Genomic DNA, 24,486 nt, shown 5'->3' on the forward strand with positions numbered 1-24,486 from the left:
ATTTTAATATTAATTAAACATTAATATTTTAATATTAATATTATATTTTAATAACAACATAGACAAAAAGACCCAAAATTTATGGTTTCTCTTTTCATAAAATTTACATAGATCCTCCATATGGGAAGAAGACAGTATTAGAGTGATCTTCTTCATTGAAAACTACAGGGGACTCCCGCAGCCTAGAGGGTACAGGGAACTAAAACTACTGGGCAATGCACTGAACAAGACACCCTTTGTGTTATTTCAGAACCACTGCTGTTGACATCATTTATAAAAAGATATAAAGGGCAAATCAGGGTTGCACCAAAAATAAAAGCAAGCATTTCCATCCATAGTGGGAAGACGGCACTTTGGGAAATTCTAATCTTAGTTGCAAATGTCAAAGACTGCAAACTGGATCTGAGCTAAAAGTGAACCTCAGCCACAGTGCTCCCAATGGCACATTTTGACAACCAGATTTAAAACAATGCTGAGAGGGAAACAGTAATGGAAAGAATGCATAAAATACATCTATGTGCAGAGTTTTCATATATATTCTTCATACCCAGCCTATAGCTACAAGCTGGCAGTGAGAATAATCAAGTATATCAATACCTAAGTCCATAAAGAAAAGAGCAGTATTCATATGCAGAGACTTACACAGGCAGACATGCGTACACTGGTATACAGACACATACACACCTAGGACAATGGACACAGACACACCAACACACAGACTGAGAGAAAGACACAGACACAGACACACAGGCATACCTGCAGACACACAAACCCAGACAGACTTGCATTCAGATAGACACACAGACACAAAGAGATACTGACAAATACACAGGCACACTCAGGGATGCACACAGTCACACACAGACAGCTATTCCCTCAGATTCAGACTCCAGAACACACACACATGCACGCACATACAGAAAGCCAGACGTGACAGAAAGTCACACACCGGGAGCAGAGATTCACCCAGAGAGACAGATTCACACACAGATTTGTACCCACAATAAGAAAGACACATTAGTGCTCACAGAGATGCACATACATAGAGCACACGCACACACACTCGTGTAAACCAGAGCTAACGTGTGGTTTCTCAGCTTGTATTCAGAACCCACCAGAACACGTGGGCAGGGGTTGGTATGAGGGCGGAAGGTCAAGACCATCGGCTACTGTGGAAACAACGCGAAATTTGGAAACAGGGACTTTGAGGAGTCTCAACTTTGATACTACCTGTATAAACATAAGCAGGTGATTTGCGCTCTGAACCTCATCCTCATCTGTAAAAGGGGAACGATCAAAATTTCACCTCCAAGGATGGTTGTTGGGATTCAGTGTGAAAATAAGTGTGGAAAAAATGCTTCTCATACAAGGTTTTAAAACGTAGACATTTAAGTGGTGGCTATTATTATCAAGTTCCTAAAACTGCGACCAGCAAGAAAGCTCTTAGGAACAGAAAGAGTGAGAGTGTGATCTGCTTCATCCATCGCTGCAAAGGCTTAAGCAAGTCTTAAAAAGAGTCTCGAGCTATGGGGAACTAAACTTGCATATAAAATATAAACACAGAAACTTCTGTTACTGGCATCCACTGAAATCAGCTAACGTGATGAATGCCTACTGTGTGCCAGGCGTGTCTGGAAAGTGACATGTTTCATTTAACCAAATGTTCTGGCTAGTCGGGTCATCCTCCGTGATTTAACGCCACACTTGGCACCACTACTGGCAAGGATTATAATGCAACCGCATAAGCAGCACGAAGACTGAATTTAGCACTCTGATACATTATGATGCTTCAGGGTCACCACCATAAACACCTTAGGAGCGTGTAAACCTTACCCTAGGATTTGGAAAGCACACAAGCCGAAGTGCCAGGGACACGGGGTCGGGTCCCAGTCTCACCCTTGCCTGGTTGTCAGATTTGGGCAAATCACTTCACTTCTCTCCACTGCGGTTTCCCCGTCGGTAAAATGCGGGGCTATCCTGAATGATCTCTAAGGGCTCTTTTGGCTCTGATCCAAATATCTAATATCTTCTGATAGCCTGAAGAAATGCTGGCTAGTGCTGTTTCTGTTGAGAGGGTGTTGAATATGCCAGTTTTTACTATACTTCTATAAAAATGAAAAAATTTCATAACTTCGTACCTCTGAGGGGAAAAGATTTTTCGTTGGGCCAGAGAAAATACGGTCAACTTATTGTGATGATGAGTATTATGTAAAAGTGGAAATAGATTAAGGGGTCTTGGTAGGGTCCCCGGAAATTCAGAGACAGAGCAAACATTAGATCCCTAATTCTCAGGGCAAAGGTCGCTGAGGAAAACTTTCAGGATGTAAGAAGCCAACATCTATGGAATAGGAAGCTGAAGTCTGGTGAAAGTTCACATGGCTTTAAGCAAAGCACCCACCTTCCCGCCCAGGGAAATCTAGGTGGATCCAATTCCTCAAAGTGTGTTTTGAAGTGGTAGCTTACATCTCTCTGAGAAGTCTAAAAATGAGAATCCATACAGATTCTTTGTTAGACGTAGGAGGCAGGTTGTATTGTCTCAAGAAGCTTTGTGAAAACAGGAAAACAGTTTAGAATCTCCTTGACCTTCCTAAGGCTGTATTTTAAACTGAACCCAACTTTAAAGGTTCAAGTTTTATAGGTTTTTAAAATTTGATTTGTCATTTAAATGGTCTAAATCTTACCTTTAAAAACTTGTCTGCAATCAACTGACTTGAAACCCAATATTTTTATTCCATTGAGAATCATAGCTATATACATTTTCTTTAATGTGCATTTTAAAAAATAACTGAAAATTTTCTGACATGTGTTTTGAATTTTCTGCAACTCAGATATTTTAAAATTGTTTAGTACATTGAATGGATCCTGCAGGCTATCTAGGTATGACTGATCTACTTTGGAGACTGAGAATTCTTCAGGAATATTTTACGAATTTTCTTACGTGGGGTGATACACTTGACACTAAATTTGTAACATATCCTTCTTCTGCATGTTGGCTGTCTTTCCACAGGGGAAGTCCTGCTTCCATGACATTAGTACTGGCTCTAAGCTGAGGAAGGGTAAGAACGCAGAAGAATCTAAGGTAGATCTAGATAAATTTCAAGTGGAGCTCTACCTACAGAAATGCTCTCAGAAATTCTACAAAAGAGAAGGGAAGGATTTTTTTTTAAAGGCATCCTAGGCATTTGGCTTATAAGTTTTTGGTTAATTCCCCAACAATCAATGGAACTATTATTAACCACATTTGAGGGCACTGAGGCACAGAGAGGCCAAAGAGCTAGTGAGCAATAGAATCAGAATCTGAAGTCCAACTCAATTGGACTCCAAAACACATGTTCTTTACACTTTTCCACATTTTTCTAAAGGTCTCTCCTGTCCTTTCTTTAAACTTCCATGCTATTCTTAAAATGTAGTTCAGAATGTGTCCCATCCACAAACACTTTTAATGGCTCACAATTATCTATAAAGCTAAACCTAAACCAGCCATGGCAATGATCTATTTCAGCCTACCTTTCTATCAGTTACATGTCAGGCATTGGATGAGGCCTGGCACATGGATTATTTTATTGACTCTTGACAACAATCCCTTGTACTAAGAAACTATGAATATTCCCATTTCTTAAGATGGAGAAACTGGGGCAGTCTAAACTTCAGATCTTTTGCTTTTATCCACAACCTTAATCAAGTGGATGGAGAAGCTAGGAAGGGAGGAAGGATAGTCAGAGGAGAGGAAGGGGAAGGGAGAGAGAGAGAGAGGAGGGAGATAAGGAAAGAGGGAGGAAATATTTATTAAATATCTAATATGTATATAATATATTTGCTAGGAGGTTGAATATTGTATCATTTAATTCTCAAATCCTGACATTTTTATAGCTGAGAAAAGTAAGGCACTGAGATATTAACTTGGAAGGCCAAGATGAATGCTGGTTACCTTCTACTCCACAAGTCCAATACTATCCTTTGTATATAATAAGCACATAATTAAAATGAAATAAAATTGAAAAAAAGTAAAAGTATGTTCATAGGCTAAAGAAGAATACAGTTCAGTCACAATACCCAAACCAAGGGGAAAAAGCTAGGTAAAATGGATGGGTCCAAAAGCTAAATGACAAAGTCTGTTAATAAATGACTTGCAAAATTATTGTAGTTCTCAAACTGGATATTGTAGGAACATTCTTGAGTATGGAACAAGCTTTTCTGAGGACCTACAGGAGAAAATTCCTGTTTCTCCTGACAGACTGTTTTACTTACATAGTAGAAATACTGTGGATCTTGTGACACATTTTCTTTTTGCTTGGTTACCAAGAAGCTCATGATCAAGTCTGTGGCCCATCTCTAACAATTATGTAAATATCAGTATGACACGAACTTTGTGCATTTACCTTACCCCAGCTTTATCTTATTTATCCCACTTTCCTAGTCTTAATTTTTCTTTCCTACTGTCTCCTCTCTATTTAGTTTTTATGTTGTTTTATTATATGTATCATTGCAAATCACCCCAAATTTTTTGTATCGAGGTATAAACATAAGTAATATAATTTTACTAACTTTTTGCTCTTTAATTCAAATAGAATAAAGCCAATAATCATTTCTGTTTAACATGTTTAATCAGTGAAGGCTGTTCCTAAAGTTAAGCTGAATACAGTTAAAACACACACTGTATGTACATGTATTACATGATCTAGACTAGCATGTATTCAAAGTATCCCCTCTAGCAATCTTAAAGACCCTTTTAGTGGGTCCACTAGACCAAAACTAGTTGCATAATACTGCTGAGATATTATTTGCCTTTTTCATCCCTATTCTTTCATAAGTATACAATAGAATTTCCCAGAAGTTACATGGCATTGTGATAAAGCAACAGACTAAATGCAGAAGCAGAAACAGGAATCAAGTTGTCTACTATTAAGCCAGACTTAGAAAGATTTGCAAAAACCTAAAACAAAGCCATTATTCTTACTATTTTTTATTTTGAAAAATATGCTTAATACTCAAAAACGTTATTTGCATTAACATCTAGTGGGTTTATTATGATTTTTAAATGAATAAATATTTTAGTTTTTCAGTTTTAATATCTCATATGATAAACATTTATATAGAGAGGAGTGTAAAAGGGCTCTGAGACCAAAAACGTTGAGAATAGCTTATCTAGAAGGATTATGAGATTAGATCCAGAAGAGATCAGATCTAGAAGGACTACAGGTTAGAAAGACCTGCCATAGTGGGAGGTTAGATGTATAAAATCCTCATTATTAGTAAATTTGCTCCATATATGCCCAAACCAACAACTCTTTCTGCAAAGTTATTAACTCTAACGTATCAAATTTTAACCCTTTCACTGGAAGATCCTTTAACTGGACATGGTCTTTTGATTTAAAACATTTGTTGTAAACAAAATTAAATGTCTTATATTTGTTCACTCTCCCACCCCTATCCCTAGGAAGTATCTTGAACCTTGTAAACCCAGATAAATTCTCACCATTCTTTTCATTTAACCTGAAGAGAAGAAAGAAGGCAAACAAGTTTGTTGTTGTTTTTATGAATTGGGTCTTAAACGAGTAGCTAGGCAACCAATCAAGTAGCCCTGACAACAGAAATAAAAGGAACTTAATGATTACATTCAGCCAGGAGCCTATATACAGCACTGCTTAGTTGCCCAATGTTACTGGTTCAAATATAAAATCTAACGGTAATAAAACTTACATTTTTTCCTAATTTAATGGCATTTTTTATCTGTGTATGTTGCTTTAGAAAAACACTATCACAAGTATAAATAGTTATTCCTTTCAAAGAAATATGCATAAAGCATATATATCTAGGTAGACTTCTTTATCTCATGATTTTAGAATTCACTTCATTAAAATTGATGTTTGAAATTCACATGTATGTCTTGGTTTTAGATTTTAACTAAAACTGCCCTGTCAATCTCACAGAGATGTAGGGGGAAAAAAAGAGACGACAGAGAGAGGGAATGATGGAGCAAAGTGACCTAGAGCTGGTCTTAGTTTCCTAATATGCAAAACAAGGACACTATTCCCTACATCCCTGACTTTGGAAAGGTTCAAGAGAGATAACATATGTGATGATATTTTTGAAGCACAGAAGCACTGTGAAATATTTCTCGTCATGATGTAAAAAGTACAACATAAATGTTTTTTTAAAAAACACACTACTGCTCTGCTTTGCAAATGAAGACGTTACAATTAGAATTTGTCCCATTACTGTAAAATCTTTAATATGCCCACATCCCTCATAGTACAAGTTGTCGATATCTTAGGATATCTTAGAAACAAGTTGACACAGGAAAAAGCACAACTGAACATGTTAGTTACAAGTTCACAAAAATGACCACCTGATTAATCAATACTGTGTACTCCTTTGGAAACAATAAAGCCTCACTAGTCTGTGTGCTGTATAAGAAACTCATTCATTCCAAACACACTTTGCTAAATAATTTGCTCACAATCCCCTTTCACTTATTGTTGTGCAGCTGTATTGATCTTCTGTCTGAACTTATCCTGTCATGCAACAATGAATATCTGAATCAATTGTATAAATAACAAGGAGCTGTGGCAACTGACAATGTGAAGCAGAAGACGTCCAGTATGTTTTTCATTTCCAATAAAAGGGGGCAGTATTACATCAGTGTAATACTGATGTACTATTCTGATATTTTTGCAAGTATGGTGAGAAGCAAGAATTTATGCTTACAAAAAATGAACAACTGCTTTTCTGAATATATAGGAACAAGTTTACAATGTGCCTTACTGACTGGATTATTATTATTTTATTTACTTGATTGGAAAAAATATCATTTTGGCATGATAAATGCATAGTTATCGAGAATCAGGTTACTCAAAAATCAAAGATTGAAATCCTGATTTTTTGGAAATATATTAAAGTATATATTAAATTAGTAGGGACAAAGGCTCCCTAGCATATTGATAATATAATATTGAACATTATCATGTTGGCTATGGTCAGATCCTAGCAAATAACTTGGGTACACAAGTTACTTTAAAAATGAAAAAGAAAAATGGATTATCTTGATTTTATAAGATGTCTGTTAGCTTCTAACCTGCAACTCTGTCTTAAGACATTTTGGCTCCAAAGAGCAGTAGGTTAACCCATTCACCATTGGAGAATATCAAAGAGTGAACATTTAACAAAATTAACAATAGGTTTGACAACCTATCTGAGGTCTCCAAGTGGAAAAGGACCTAATATTAACCAAGCATTTCCTATGCCAAATATGTGTTCTACATTTATTTTCCCTCCAAACAATCCTTCATGGAAAAGATTATCTCCATTTTATCTTCATTTTATAGGTATGTTTATTGAGATTCACAGAGGTTAAGTAACTTATTTAAATAACACAGAAAACAGCACAGGCTGCTTCCAAGATTAATCCTAGAAATTGAGACACAGGATTAATCAACTCCAAAATCCATGCTCTTTCCAATATACTATGTGGCCTCTAATTCCATTACTGCTCCTGGTCTAGCCACCTCTTCTGTCTCTTTGCTATTACCATCACTCAATCTTCTGTTTCCTGACTGAAATCTTTCCAGAGCCAGAACCAATCAATGGACATCACGGCCGGGAAAAGTGCCCTGCCCAGAAAGAAGGTGACAAGTATACAGGAAGCAGGGGGCTCAAGGCTTTTCTGTTTCATTGTTTGTTTGTTTGTCTTTTAATCTTGTCTTATTCTGTCAAAGGTTTTAGATTGCAAATGTAAAAAGTACTTTTGTATGTAATAAGCTTAAAGATCTAATAGAAAAAATTGTAAATTAGTTTGGTACTGTTTCATAAATAGAAATATCACCAACTAAGAATCAAGAAAGCTGAGATTTAATTCCTGCTCTGCCATGAATCTGCTCTGTGACCATGGGCAAGTCACTTTCTTTCTTTAAGTCTCCGTTTTCCTGTCTGTGAATTGAAGCAATTGGACCAGATCACATGTAACGTCTCCTTAAGTTTTTTCAGTCTGCAGTTTTAATCCCACCAATATACTTCACAGACAGAGTGTACTTACAGTTTTCATGGTAGCTCACTTTGACATCTGATAAGGTCAAGCATTTTTCTTAAGATATTCTCAGAAGATGAAGGGAACAGCAGTTTGGGCCACATGTATACAGATGTGTAATTGGCCTATTTATGAGCAACTCTGATCAACAGGTAATCAACCTACTGGTTCCTCAAAATTATTAACATGAGCAAAATAACCAGATACCTAATTACATAATACCTTTACAGGAAAGTGCTTTAACCAATCACCAAGTCAGCATTCAAACATCAAGGAAGTCAGAAAAGTTAAAACACACTTTAACACTAAGAAAGCCCACCCTGCCTTGCCTCTCTTCTAGCCAGATGCCCTTAGCTTAGCTCTAAGGACATTTAGAAGCAGCCTATTTAAAATTCTGCAGTATATTGTCATGACTAAGATACTTCCTATTTTAGAGATGTCAAAACAACAAAATTTGGTAAGCAATTAGACTATAATATGATCTAATTGACCTGGTACTAAGGGAGATGGCTGGTGTTCTTGATACGGAAAGCTAAAACCCAGGGCAGCAACTTACGCTTCTGCTGGCAAGACACTCACGATCTGTGCACAGCAGCTATGTTGAAATGATGGAGCATAACAGCTCCTAAGGCGCCGTTACAGTCTATTGTCCCGACAATCTATATATTTCACAGACCCTAAATATCCCGTGACACAGCCAACCAGAACAGCTCCATTGGTGCCGTTCTGGCCGATCAAGTCAACAATGTTTCATTTTAAAGTGCCAAAAGAGAAGTTTACCCAATAAAGTGAAATACGCCATGAGTAAACGTATTCATAGGGACATATATGCGATACTGTATGTGTTATGAAGACACAAGCACCCCATGCCTGTGTAGTAAATCTCTCCCTTCAGTTACAATACGTACAAAGCATGTTTTACATATACCTAAGGTTAGTAAATGTCACAAAAAACAACTCTACAATGGACATTTCAGAGTCTCAGACTTCTTCCTCCCAAGTGAATTAAGAAAAGTCAATAAGAAATACTTAAAATTACCCTGTAGTATTTGAAGTTAATAGTATCTTAAGTTTGAACTTCAATTGATTATATAAATTCAACAATATAGGGTCACAGTGGCAGACAGACGGATTCACTGCTGGAAGCAAAGGATGTCCAGTGCCAATTTACTACTAGGTTTAGTGCAAACATATTGGGATGTTGCTCTTCTAAGCCTGCTTACTATGACAAAGGGGCTTCAGTGAAAGGCAGAGTTGCTGCAATAATGCTGACTTTATTTCTCATTTTCCCCCTCAAACTAAATGGCATATACACACATTCTGCTTTACATGTTCTGTGTGTTAATATTCCAAACAAAAATTTCTACATGCATTTTCAAAGAAACATTTCATTCATAACAGTAATCAGAGGCAAGGATTTTTCATAATTTAACAATAAGTATGGTTATTTAAATAAAATAACAGTGTTTCATGGACTAACGTTTCTGAAATGAATTCATTCTAAATCTATTTATGTAGCCCAGTGATTTTCAGGTAGGGGTAATTTTGTCCTCCATCCTTCAATAAAGGACATTTGACAATGTCTGGAGACATTTTTGGTTGACACAAAAGGAGGGGTTCTATAGGCATCTCATGAATAGAGGCCAGATTTCATGCCCCGACCATGACTAAGAATTATCTAGCCAAACACATCAATAATGCTGAGGTTGAGAAACCCTGATCTAAAACCTGAAGTTTCCATAGCTTTGTGTATCAACTCAGTTAGAAAGGAATTTAACTATGTGAGTTGGCCAATATGCCAACATCTGAAAAATCTGTGTTTCCTTCTACTGACCATTGCATAATTGTGTGAGGATCTTGTATCCATGACAAAATAGTATGCTTGTTCTATATATTCAAATGTCACCCATAGTTTAGTTGAAAAGGTATGGGAAACATAAGAAAGTGTCTACTCTGTACTAGGAGCTGTGCTAGGTATTTCACATATATCTTACTTCATTGTAACCCAGATTACTATTCTCACATTATAGATAAAGAAACTGAGATTCAGAGAAGTTATTCAGTTTACCAAATATCACAAAGCTGGTGACAACTCAGTGTCTACTATTCCAAGAATAGTATAGTATGAGAATATATATTTTTAAACTCATTACTTTCTCATATCTGCAAAGAAAATTTCTGAATCATTAATGGCAGTTAATGGGGTGAGAAGGGTAACTAGCTTTTGACTATGTATCTTTCTGTATTATTAGAATTTACTTTCATTTGAAAACTAACACATTAAAAATGGCACAAACAAATCACTGACATCTTTCTAATGTTAACTTTTAGATTAACCCTTGATAAAATTGTAAAGTAGGAGATGGTCTCTGATTTATGTACCCATTCTCTCTCTCTTTTTTTTTAACCCAATTTCCCACCCAGCATTCTTATGCCGAAACTTGTTTACCTACCCAGGTCTCAAAAAAGGATTTTATAAAGTTATTCACATTAAGATTAAATATGTTATGATTTCATGGTTCTCTCCCTGAGCAGAAGACTTAGGTCTTAAGTCAAAAGAATGACTCTGTGTTTATTTCTATTATCACTGTGCTAGAAGATATTTAGGGACAAGGCTTTTCCTTTTCTGTGGTCCTAAAACCTCACTCTATATATAACCATCTACTCAGGCGCTTTTTAAAGAGGAGCTCTGTCTTGTGAGCCCACCACCCAGGATGGAGCACTTAGCGGGGAATAGGGGAATAGGAGCTGATTGAGCAGATCCAATGACTGGCATGTGCACAGCGATCCCAAGCATATAAAAGTTAATGGCTTAACTGACACCGAAAGGCCCAGCATTCCCAACATTCCCCCAGAGAGTTCCTCTCCTACCTGATATGAACCTCCCATCAAGAGGATCCATCAAGGTGAGGGGTTGGGAGGAGTCCAAAATGATTAATTTAATATATTATGTATCTATATAATTTATCTACCTATCTATAGGAAATAAGATCTTTGCAGATATAATCAAGTTAAAATAAGGTCACACTAGATTAGGGTGGACTCTTAAGTCCAGTGACTGATGTCCTTGTAAGAAGAGGGAGGTTTGGAGACATAAGGACACACACAGAGGGTAGACAGCCATGTGAAGAGGGAAGGAGGAACTGGAATGATGCAGATATAAGCCAAGGAATAGCAAGGATCATTCATTCACCAAGCAATCAGAGATTTTCACCCAGTGTATGACAACAGCCACTCAACTGGTCTGCCTGTTTCCACGCTCAACCACCTATACAGTCTGTTCGTGCACATCAGGCAGAATGATCCTTTTACATGTAAATTTGATCATGCCAATGCCCTGGACAAAACAAGTCTGGGAATTCCCATCACACTCTGAGTCAAACGCAAAGAATTTCAGGGCCTACGGGTCTAACAAGCTCTGCCCCCCGGCTACCACTCTGCTCCTTGTTCCGCGGCTCCCCCTTCCCTCCTGCCGCTCTTGCCACACTGGTCCTACTCTCTAATGACCTCTCAGCTTATTGCTCCCGCTGCCTGGATGCTCTTCCGCCTGGTTTTTACATGGCCTGCACTCAGCTTCACTCAGATCTCTACCCAGTGACGCTTCCTCAGAGTCCCTACCAGCCTGCTTAAAAGAACAACCCTGTGTAACTCCCTCTTCCCTTCACTTGCTTCTGCTTTCCTCATGGCATTCACTCACCTCCTGATGTTACTAGCATTACATTATGCATTTAACTGCTTACTTTTCCCTCATCTGTGTTCCCCTTTTGGAATGTAAACTCTATGAAAACAGAGATTTTTGTCTGATTTGTTCACTGTTATCTCTCTAGTGCCTAGAACAGTGTCTATTAGAGAATAAGCACTTGATAAATAATTTGTTGAATCAAAAACAAATGAATGCATTTTGTGAGTCGCTTTGTTTTATATTTTGCTCAGGTTGATGGGAAGGTTAGTAATAAATTCAACAAGTCACAGTAATATATCAGCCTTCATCGTAAGCATATATGGATTTTCCTTTTTAAATATTCTGATAGTCTATGTTTATTCTAGTAATCTCATATATCCCCTTTATTATAAGATAGTTCTAAATCTTTTGGAATGGGGCAGAAACATACCAACAGGCAGGTAGGCTGGGTGTCTGGTTGTGTGCTGGGAGGCAACTCCCACCCGGTGAGAAAGGGTATATTTATTAATTGGTAGTTATGCTTGAATGTGATACAAGACAGCCCTTAAGCTAGAAGCCCCAATCTTTGGCTGCAGGTTGATGCTTGGGAGCCTGGAAAGAGCCAGATTAAGAATGCGTCAACAGGCCTAGCAGAGCCAGGGAAGGAGGGAAGCAAGCTTTACCTTTTCATTCCTGCAGTTGTTCAGCCCCATGTTATTCATGGTGGACAGCTTCCCATCAACACCATGTGGCTGTTGCTGCTGTTGCTCCCGCTGGATCTGTTCTCGCATCTTCCGAGCCTCCTGAATAGCTTTCATCACTGTATCCTGATCCCCGAACAGGGCGGGGGAGTTGAGACTGGACAGGATATCTGCATACACAGGATGCATTATTAGAGGCTTGTAAGGATAGACTCTTAACAAATACTGCTACTATCCCCTCCCCTGTAGGATGCGGTGTGCTCCGAACAAGGAAGAGGCACGTTTGCTATTAAGAAAACTCCAAGAGTGCAGAAAGCCAGGGCGACAGAGCTATGCTGGGTTTTCTAAGCCTTGGAGGATACCCCAGCTTTCCAGTATATCTGGGCTCTGTCAACCCACCTCCTCACAGATGATGGTTCCTAGATTCCTATACATGTCTCTTTTCTGGCTGTATTTAACAATTAGTGGGAGAGTAGTGGGGAAAAGGGGGGTGGGCAGGGGTACGGAGCCATCGGTGCAGGCGGCCCATAATATCGGGTGCACTAATGCAGGAAAGCTGCTCCTGGCCTAGCAGAAAAAGATCTGTGTACTTCAGTGATAGCTGTATCTGTGTGTTTGTATGTCCACTGCAGGAGAGAGGGGGTGGGGAGGAATACACCACACTCTCTGTTCCCCAATTGCTGGCTGGTTAATGAAGCATTCTCCTCATCATGCCGCCTCAGTTATTTACCAGGAGAATGACAACCCATTTCCTACCCCCAGCCTGAGCGCGCACTGCTCTCAGCTCCCCGTCATGACAGTGAGACTGTATGTGTGGGAATGGTTTTCACGTAAGTCCAGGGCTTCAAATAAAGTGGAAAGATTCACTTTCATTATATTCCATGCAACACAGAAGGACAAAATTCAAAATTAAACTAATTTTCCTCCATATCATGCATTTTACTGTAGGTTAAAACTGAACACTTTAGATTAGCCTTTCCAATTTTAGACACAAAGAAGGCAATGTTTTGCTGTTAGATAGATTTCAGCTGCTGTGGTAAAGTTTAATGTGATCCATTTGCTTATATCTAGGTATGGGCATTTCATAGCACGTGTGTGTGTGTGTATGCACACGTGCACACCTCACAGAGACAGACAGGACAGAGGAAACTGGACTACAATCAAGTTCACACCACATGTCTATGTGTGTGCCATGCATGTGCATACACATTTGAGTTCAGAAAATTTCCTATGACATCCATGGAAAATTTGTAAAAAGTCAAACTGTCACTTTTTAGGATATAGAAAACCCACGTCTTCTGCTCTGTGAGGCTTTTCTGATTAAAAAAAAAATTCTATCCAATATTGCCTGGACAAGAGTGGTATTACTTCAGCTCTCATGATCTAAGGAATATACTCTGCTGAAGTATAAACTCTCCAAGAGCAGGGCCTGTGATACAGTCATCTTTGTTCCTCACAACGCTCAGTATAGCAAACATATACTTTCCAAACGAAATTCAGAAGTGGATTATAGAAGAGTCATTTCAAGATCAAATCTATAATTTATCCTCATGTTGGCTTGGCTTTTTTTTCTCATCTCACAACTTTCAACAATCCAGCGATCATATTCACATGCTGGAAACGATTCATTTCTCTCTCCCACACCAATACCACTGACTTGGAGTGAAAACCTCCGGGCCCCTGAAAGAGGCCTCCTAACTCAAAATGAGAATAAGCTGCTGTATGGATCCTAATGTCCCCGATTTCAGTGAGGAAGATTTATATCTCACCGTCAGAAGATTCGCTTAGACTCAGCAGAGTTCAGCAAATATTCCAACTGTAAGTTTACAAAAAGAGCACTGACTTCCACGTGAGAGGACCTGGAGCCTAGTTTTGGCTCTGCTAATGAATAGCCACGTGGCTGTGGGCAAGTCATTTACCTGAAAGAACCACAATTTACTTTATAATACAATGAGGGTAATAATAATACACTACCTAACTCACAAGATTACTGTGAAAAATCAAACGAGATAAGATAGGTAAAACTATTTTTTGATCTGTAAATGGCTACCCTTATACATTATTTTATTTGTTACAGTAAGCATTTCAGGCTCCAGGATTCAATAACACAAGGAAATATGGTGAAGAAATGCTAGTTCCAGTCCCTAAACTCTTTGAAACTCTGTGTCTTTATTTGAAAATTAAGGCATTTACAGAGTGGAGGAACAATAATGTTTCTGCTCATCTGGCTCTCTGCTACTGACAAGTGCTTTCGCTTGTACTGTTTCTTTCCACTTGTACATGTAAATGTGCTCATAATCGTTTGCCTAGTCTCTTCAAATTGCATGACTTCTAGGTGCCAGACAACATGTTAGGCACTTTATACATATTTTTCTCTTTTGATTCTCATGACAACCAATGAGCTAGGTAATATTTCCTTTCCAGAGATTAGGAAACTGAGTTCAAAAATATTAAATAATTTTCACAGCACCACATAGCTAGTATGTAAAGGTTCTCAGTTCAAGGCTGCTGATGCCAGACCCTGTGTTTCTCCTCTATATTTCTCACACCATGGTGTGACTATCCTTAGAGATACTTGGCCATATATCAGAGACTGTAAGAAGCCAGGGGATCATTGTGATATATCTTGCTAGATAATGGTTTTATTTCATAAGATGTCATGGAAGTATGTCATTCATTTTTGCTTCATTGCAAAACTAATATGGGATAAGATGGAAAATTCACATATGTTTTACTAAGAAAATATAAAGTTTCAAAGAAATTTTGGATTTTTGGCAAGCAGCTTTTGGGTCTGGTCCCTTTAGACCCTCAGAGGGTTCACGTCACTCTTGTCTGCCTAGAGTTGCTTCAGCAGCAAAGCACTGGCCAATTAAAGAATTTTCTAAGTCTCTGGTTGCTGGATCTAACTTACCATCATCTGAAGAACCCATCCCAGCAGAATTTGTAATTATGACCTTTTCTAAAAGTTCTAGTCACCCAAGACATTAAATTGGGTTATATTTCAACAGAAAATACTTTTTTTTACTTTCACTTTTTTCCCCCTCGACAAAGGAACACTTTGGAAACAAGGATCAGTCATCCATAAGCAAGTTTTGCTTTCTTTTACCTAATTCATAAGTCTCTTCCTGGTGTTGACCTTTCCATTTACCTAAAGAGGATCCCCTTCCCAAGCTCCCTCCAATGGGACTGGGGATGCTGCTTTTGTTAGGCAGATTGACAGGGCTGGCTTTGCTGGCTGGGAAGAGGCTCTGGGTGGGAGACGTCGGGGACTTTGCAGGCTCAGCTGCCTTGGGTCGGGATGAGAGGTTCAGCGGCTGTGCTGCTGCTTCATCCTACAAGAGTTTACCATAAATAATTATATTTAAAAAAAGACAAATGAAGCACATTATCACTTAGTAAGCCACAGTTATTTTACACCTCAGAGACAATGCCACATTCTCCTACAATAATAACAAAAGAAGCTAATTATCTACCTCCTTGAAGATTCATCGGAAGGAAACCTCATTAATTTCCCTGTGTTATGCTTCTATTTACATTAACTGTGTAGTTGGATCATTCTTTTTGCCAAATTAAAATCTGAATTAGCTCACATTACAGCTTAATTTCCTAATGTGTTTTCAGGGATCTAAATTAACCTAGGGCATTTACAAAGAATTATTTAAAATTTCAACAGCTCTGTAGTGCTTTTGTGTTCTTCTCTCTGAAAAGTTCCTGGAACTATAAATAGGCTCTGCCGCTAATTTTTTAATATATATTTTAAATCAAACAATTGCAAGTACTTTAAAAATGGAAACACAGAAAGCCTTCTTCTGCTCTCCTGGGCCTTTGCCCAGGGAGCCGCATGCCACAGCATGGCTTCTATGTGGCTTTCTGGGTGTGGGCACTCTTCATGGTCTATATTCTGGTCTCTAGTCATGTTTAAAATTAATTTTTGCAAAGAGCAAGCAGACATTATAATTATGTTTTACATACCATGCTATATGCAATTTATTTTTCATGTCTAAAGTGATGTCTCTTTATATTCTTTGCTACATATATTTACAGAATGTCTATTTTAAGATGCCTGTTCTATACTGAACAGTATTCAAATGTCTGGCTTGTAACTCTGGTTTTACTAGGAGCTTGAAAGCAAAGCTCCTCACCTTTATTTGTTTCATTTATCCTGCCATAAAACACCCTTAACAACATTCCCATCATTCTAGAAATTGAGTTGTAATATGAGCATATTCATTTAGATGTTCAATTTTAAGATCTGCATTATTATGTTTAAAATAAAATTGTCAGCAAATGTTAACTCCTGTTTTGCTTCTGAGAAGGCACAGAGAACTTGCTTTTAATGCCATTGTTTAAAACACACAGTAGCTTAGAAACAGAACTTTCTTCCCATTGGCAAACATGCTTCCTCTCGGCTCAACTTCTTCATCTGTAGAAAAGAGGGCCTGATACTAGCTGATCTTTAAGGTCTTTTCCAGTGAAAATGGTCATTGTGCCAGAAAACACTGCTTAGGAAGGAAGATTAGAAAGAAAAAATGAAAATAATATGCACAGAGGAGCCATTCGGTACCAACACCATCCTAGACATTTTCACATATACTATTTCATCTATCAATAACTCTTCGAGGCTGGATGGTATTATTCTAAATTTACAAAGGAAGGAGTAGTCAGAGTGAAAAAAATGACTGTCCAAATCCATATGTGGAGAGACAAAATTTGATTTATAGCTCATTGGACTCTAAATCCCAGGCCCCTTCTCTACTAAAGAGAAAATAAGTCATTTTACAATGTAGTAATGCCCTAGGTTTTTGGGTTTGGGTTTTTTTTGTTTGTTTGTTTGTCTTGAAAGGAAATAAATAATCTGGCACATCTGTGTTCCAATATACTTTTTGTTTGTTTGTTTGTGTTTTGGTGGGGGGAGATAATTAAGTTCAGTTATTTAATTATTTTTTGATGGTGGTACTGGGGATTGAACCCAGGACCTTGTGCAAGCTGAGCATGCACTCTACCACTGAGCTGCATCCTCCTCCTTGTGATGTACTTTCATCTCTATCCACAGAGGATAGGTTCTCAGGAAAATTACTTGTATCCATTATAAATGTCAAAATTATCTGATGTGTTTAATTACCACTTACTTCCCTTTGCTCTGAACTCAAAGGATATTTAGCTAGTTCTTTAAGTTATATCTAAATAATAGTGATTTATATGCTAGACATTTAGTTAGTTTTCTCCATGTTTCTTTTATTTGGGGTTCACTGAACTTCTCAGATACCTGAGTTCAGAATTTTCTTCAAATTCATAAAATTTTCAGCTATTACTTCTTCAAATATATTTTTCTGTCTCTTCTTTCTCCTTCTGGGGCTCTCATTGCATGTATTAGGCCATTTGATATCCCATAGCACTGACAGTCTTTTTTCTATATACTTCATTTTAGATAGTTTCATTATTATGTCATCAAGTTCACTAATCTTTTCTTCTTTAATATCTGTTACTGATTTAAATAAGTACTAATCCAGTGTACTTTTTTCTCAAACACTGTATTTTTCATCTTTAGATATTCAATTTAGGTTTTCCATGTCTTGCCCCACAATGTTCATGTTTTCCTCTATATTCTTGAATATATGGAGTTCATAACACCTGGTTTTATTCAGTTTTGAATATAGGCATATTTCAGAGATATTATGGGTTTGGTTCCAGACCACTGCAATAAATCAAATATCGCAATAAAGCAAGTCACATGAAATTTTGGTTTCCCAGCACATATAAAAGTTATGTTTATACTATACTGTAGTCTATTAAGCGTGTAATAGTATTATGTCTAAAAAATAATGTGTATACCTTAATTAAAAAATACTTTATTGCTAAAAAGTGCTAACCATCATCTGACTAAGCAGGGTTGCTACAAACCTTCAATTTGTGAAAAATGCAAGATCTGTGAAGCACAATAAAGTGAAGCTCAATAAAAAAGGTATGACTATTTACTCTAATTTATTATTTATTCTTATAATTCAGTAATTCCCACTTCCACCAACAATGCCACTGAGCACGGGAAGCACGTCCCAACTCCCAGTCAAGTAGATCCCTTTCCTCTACGGCAGACCTGCTATTGTTCTTCACAGCCTGCCAGAAACTTTGTGGGTGTTTTTCAAGGATCAGATGTACTTATCTCTTCACTTGGCTATAGCTGAAAGTCTCTTATAAGAACTGTTTTTACTGTCTTGTCTACTAATTTTATCATCCGCGTCATTTTGGGATCTATTTCTAATGATTGACTATTCTCCTCATTATTGTTCACATTTTCTTGTTCTATGAAAGCCTGGTAATTATTGAATAGATGCTATACCTTGTGAATTTTACATTGTTGGGTGTCAGAGTTTGTATATTCCTTTAAATATGTGTGGACTTTATTCTGAGATGCGGACAAATTTGATCCCTTGTTGGCTTATGTTCAGGCTTTGTTAGGCAGGTCCAGAACAGCCATTAATCTAGGGATAATCTGGCCCCACTACTGAGGTAATACCTTGCTGGGGACTCTACTTGATGACCACGTGTCAGGAGAGCTTTCCACTCTGGCCAGTGGTCATACAAATCATTCTCAGTCCTTCAAGAACCTTGTCTGCTACATCTGGTAGCATGACCTCAGATGTTTCCTCACATGCATATGCTGATTAAGGCTCAGCTAAATACAGGCGAACCTTCTGCAGATTTCCAGCACTCTCTCTGTACAGCTCTCTCCTCTGGTTCTCTGCCTCACAAATTCCATCTCCCTTGGCATCCCTCAACTCTGAACTCTGCCTCTCTACTCAGGAAGCCTGCCAAGCTGCATGTGGGCATCCCTTCCTGCACTTTTGCCTGGAAACGCCCTCGAGACAGTAAGCTGGACCAAGTGTAGTGCTTGCCTCACTTGTTTCTCTTCTGTCAGGGATTAATGTCCTATAACCCTATGGGGAATGTTTGAAACTATTGTTTTTTGTATTTTCTCTTGAGTTTTAGCTGTTCAAGCAGGGAGAGTAAATTGGATCCCTGTTCCTTCATAATGGTTTAAAGTGGAGATCTTCTAGGTTTCTTTTAGGATCTCAGTATAGAACTAGATACTTCAATCTGAACCAGTACTCCCACCACCTCCATCTTCTTTATTACCGTCAGATTGTCATCATCGTCGTCATCATCATTGCTATTCTAAAATTTATGGAATACTCACTACATGCTAGAGGATGCGTTATCTCATTTAACATCCAAAATAAAACTAACTTCCATTTTACAGAGGCAAAAACTAAGGCTGAAAGAAGTTAAGTAACTTGCCCAAGATGATACATCTGGTAAAAGTGATAGAATTGACATTTGAACAGAAACAGCCTGACTTCTGATGTTAACAATTATAGCAAACAAAAATTCTAGGGGAAAGAAAGTACAGAAGATTATCTATTTTTATTTTTGTTACCTTCCGCTAACAGTGCCCTGTGTCACATAGTCATGTTATACGCAGAGGGAGAGCAATGACTACAGACAGAAAAAATGAGGTATCTTAGTGACCGTAGTTCTTTCAATTAGCAAAATATAAGATTATATTCAAAACTTCTACAATAAGAGGTAGGAGCTATTTTAAAAATTTAAAACATTTGCTTTATGTCTTGGTCTATATAGTTTTATTCACACGTACAATAAACAATCTAATAAGTATAATAAATGTTTCCTTTGTTATTAACATAAAATATAGTCAAGTCAAATTACATAGAGAACTCCCTAAGAATTTGCATGTGGTCAACTGAGTAATAAAATTCAGTTGGCCCACAAAGCTGGAATGGTAAAAGCAGATATAAACTTAAATTTAACCAGGGAACATTTTACTCATCCAGTAGAGGCTTGGTTTGGTGCAGTTCCATTTGGCCAACCCACTTATTAAATGGCTTTTTCATGTTAAAATAGCTAATACTCAATAACTCAAGTCACTGATGTTTGATATGCTTATACTCAAACAAAGTGCCTTGGTTTGAGTCGTAGTGTTCTGACTCCTATTCACAAACAGAAACTCTGGGAACACAAAATAGACAGTCTGTTTCCTTAATAAGTCTGCTATCTTATTAAATGTAAGCTACCTATTGTCATATCTCACTATTTCTAACAAATCATTAATGTTCATCTTTGGATGAATAAATCTGTGAAGAATCTAAAGGCAAAGGTAGCATCAAGTTAATTCCTTTGGGTGGGTAAAAGCAGAACTATTCCTCTTAATGTGTTTACTTTTTTTATCTTTAGTATTTGGGATCCATACTTTTTAAGGACTTTTCCAAAATCTCAACATTCCTATCTGCAAATTTTAGAAAATAAAATCATTTCAGTAATTTTGAAGCCTTCAGTGCCTTTTTGTTGGCCTGAGGTATTTCCCATGTAACAATTCAATAACTGCAAAATCTCTCTGAATGCAGTCCTTGGGGCATATTACAATAATACATCTGGGCTTAACATAACCCTCAAAGTAGGTACGTCAATGATAGAAAACAACTGTTCCTTTGAAGTGTTTGAATTTGTTAATTCAATATAGGAGACAAAGTTAATCATAAAAACCTATAAGTATCAGCTACAGCACAAAGTTGGAGTAGACTGTCAATTCCCCTCTATCACCGAGTACCTCCTGGCTGACCCATTTTAAGAAACTGAAAATCAGAAAGGAAAAGCTGTAACTTGGGAGAGTCTGTCTATCCTATCACTATTATACATGATATCAAACCATGATTAGATACTGGCATCATTCATTCTTCAGAGCCCACATTTACAACTATTTTTGAAGGAGAGAACTTTTTCAACAAACCATATAAAGTCCAGCATTAGGTTCTTTTTGGTCCCTTTTTGTCAATCTAAAGTTTTGAGATTCTCCTTCTCTAGCACTATAAGTTGGCTCCCCACCTGCTTGAGGAACTTAGAGAGACGTGTCACAAGTCTATGACAAAGACCGGTAATAAAACCATGGCCATTCATGCCAATGAACATTAAGAAATAAAAGCCAGAACTGAAAGGGAAAAAACTCTTGAGAAGTTTGCAGATTTAGGTAAAGATCTCACAATACGGCACTATTGTTATCAAAAGGGAAACACCTGTTTCTCAGTGCTCAATCATGAAATTTACCATAAAGAAGAGCATTTTGGGGTTCCTTTATGTTGCTTTGCATCCCGCTGTTTATTCCCAACACAGCCTGGTTCACTACCTTTCTCGCAAAGCTATTTTCCAAACTGTTTGTTTCCATAATCCTATAAAGCAAATACCTTAACTTGAGTTACAGGGCTGGTCCCTCTCTTTTCATTTTTTATCCCAGTAGGTGAGACTGCCCCTGCTGTGTTTGGTGGCTGTGGAGTTGATGGCATCTTTGCTCCAGGTGACACCTGCATGCTGGCCAGCTGAGCGGCATAGAGCTGCTGCAAAACAGGGAAGACAAACATCATCTCTTTAAATGCAGCTGAAATAGAGTTTCCAAAAAAACTTACCGTATTGTTAGACAATTATTTCTCTGACAGCTTTGCAATTTTTCTTTCACTATTTTTAAAGAGGAAAATAAAAGAGAATAAATAGTATAACAGAAGGAAAGAATACTGGGTGGGAGCCATTGTTCTGTTCTTGGTCCTTCTAGCAATACGTTTATGACCCTAAACAAAGGATTGAATTGCTCTAGAACTCAGTTTCTTCAATTGCACAAAAAGGAATTTGCCTAAATGGTCTCAAAGGTTCTTTCTAGTGTCAAAAATCTTTACAAAAAGTTCTTTGCATGCCAATATGTCCATCTGTGTAATTTTAATATTCATGAACTGATCTAAACTTTCCTAGGGACATCTGAAGGAACATGGTTCTAATTCAACATTGACCAAGCTTCTCTAGGGATGTTGATCCTTCTGGATGATAAGAATGCTACCCCAAGAGGCCCAATGGCAGTCCCTTCTTCCTCAAGATCTTATTTCTAGGCAGCATATAACATAATCCTAAAGAGAATATAGTCAGATTTGTAGGGGGAAAATCAAGCTTCTTTTTCCTAGCACAGGAAGTTAAACCTTTAACTGTTGATTTATTAGCTTTGGGGTGAAGTTGGCAATAAATGAATGTGTTAATCTGCTATGGTTAACCAGAATTCAGATACCTCAATCTTAACACTATTTCATGCTTGAAAATGCCGTTCCAATATTTTCTTTTCTTCTTATCATCAAGATTAAGCCACTACCTTGATAGTCATATTTCTAGTGTAATAAATAGAAAGCTTCCTAGTTCATCAACCACCAAGAAAATAGCTCAAACTTTGCCATATTAGTAGGGAGAAAAAACAGGTGGTTTGTATGTAATTTCCAGCATTACTATCATTCAGATGGACAAATAAAAAAAAATTACAGTAATCAAAAACAGACCTTTCAGCACATGTAATTAAATGAAAGCTTAATAAAGAATAATTTGCAAGAGCCAGATGTGCTTATGTCATGATTGTTGCTTTCTTTGGAACAATTTTTCTAATATAACAAGCCTCTAAAGAAATTAAAGTTTCATAATTCTGTATGTGCAATGACTCAGTGGCAAGAAAAATTCACAAGTAAGAGGCAGTCAAACTGCTAGAACTTCAGGGAAAGAAAGGGCTGTCTTGTTTCCTTTTCACTCTGTGGTATCCTCTTTCTTTAAAATTCAGCCAGGTGTCTTCAAAAATGTGGGCAAGTGAAACCTCTGAAAACTTTCTGCTTGAACTAAGCCAGTGAGGAAAAGTTCTATACTGAGTGGAGTGGAGATGGTTGAGAGGTGAAAAAGTATTGGCTATGTAGTGGCTGGTATCATGACCAATACACTCTACTACTGAGTATTAACGAGTCATGAAAACTTAGAGAGGTCCACAGATGTCATTTATGCCTTCATCTCTCACTTCATGATTCACAAGATCAGAAGCAAGTCAATTGTACTCAATCTTGAGTCTTCAGGGAACTCCAACTAGTGAAGAAAAGTAGAAAAACAAATCTTTGGAAACAAATCTACTTCATAAATGCTGACTAACTTCAGAGATCCTTCACAATAATTGAACAATATAGTTGCCTTTTAGAAATAAAGTAGTGTTAATTATTTCCTCTAAAGCTTCGACAATCATTTATTTTATACCCCTTTCTAGAAAGTTGTACCTCAGAAAAGCAAGACCCCATAAACTCTGAGATTCCTCTGAGTTGTGATTCCTCAGAGTTCCTTGTGAGTTGTGATTACTGATACAGTATAGCTACACTCTATAAAACTTACAGAGCTGGGTAAACTGGACAGTAGGATATCAGATAAGATACAGTAGAATGAGCCTTGAAATGGAAGTCAGAAATTAGAGTCCAGTGTAAAGATAGAAGATGCCCATGAAAATAAAAATTTTCACATTCTAACCAAACATATTATTTTAGATATAAGTATAGAGCTTTTCAGATAGAAGACTTTAGATCTGATTTGGATAAAAGAATGTCATTCATTGAATACGCATGGGTTTACAGAAAAATTTCACAAATAGCTCATCTTCTAAGCAAACATTAATTGAAATATTTTCTATATGCCAGGCTCTATGTTAAGAGCTAAGGAGGATTCCAAGTCTTAGAACAAACGCATAGCTCTAGAGATGTAAGATACATATCCTTAACACTTGATGCTTATCACTTTTTCTTAACCTTGTATTTAGTTATGCACATAAGTCTCATCATGATTGATAGACTGTAAGCTTATTGAAGTCATGATCAACCTAATTATGTTTGAATGCCTGGCATCAAGAATAATGCCTTGCAATAAGAGACAACCAATCAATATTTTCTGAATTAATATGCTATATAAAATCACTGGATGTTAGGGAGGACAGATATTCTCTCTATAAATGAGGCAACAGCAGTGGTGTATGATTATATTCATTGTAAACATAATGAATAATTTTACAGTGTTGATTTTTAACAAAATAAAAGGAAAACAAATTCAGTCCAAATTAAATTACACTGTTTCACAAGAAATTACCCTCTTGAAGTCATTTTTAGAATGTTGACTACATAGCTCCTCAATGACTGCTAGCTACAAACTTGTCTTAAACTTCTCTAACACAGATTGTAGTACTACTTTTTCTTCTCAGCCTAGTT

The 24,486-nt window shown here is 37.3% G+C and overlaps 1 protein-coding gene across 32 annotated transcripts in view; it reads right to left on the minus strand.

Moving 5' to 3' along the window:
- The window catches only part of SOX6 (SRY-box transcription factor 6), a 626,002-nt gene that overhangs the window by 76,983 nt on the left and 524,533 nt on the right, over window positions 1-24,486 (minus strand). For 27 of the 32 annotated variants that reach the window (XM_072969599.1, XM_072969571.1, XM_072969578.1 and 24 more), the window contains 3 exons: window positions 21,640-21,789; window positions 15,492-15,717; window positions 12,368-12,555 (listed from right to left, as the gene is read on the minus strand). In XM_072969599.1, the coding sequence (XP_072825700.1) occupies window positions 12,368-12,555; window positions 15,492-15,717; window positions 21,640-21,789 (564 nt within the window). The remainder of the gene's footprint in view (window positions 1-12,367; window positions 12,556-15,491; window positions 15,718-21,639; window positions 21,790-24,486) is intronic. The other 5 variants (XM_072969596.1, XM_072969588.1, XM_072969594.1 and 2 more) reach the window with 1 other exon arrangement.

Source organism: Vicugna pacos, chromosome 10, assembly GCF_048564905.1.
Source record: "Vicugna pacos chromosome 10, VicPac4, whole genome shotgun sequence".
Lineage (NCBI taxonomy): Eukaryota > Metazoa > Chordata > Mammalia > Artiodactyla > Camelidae > Vicugna > Vicugna pacos.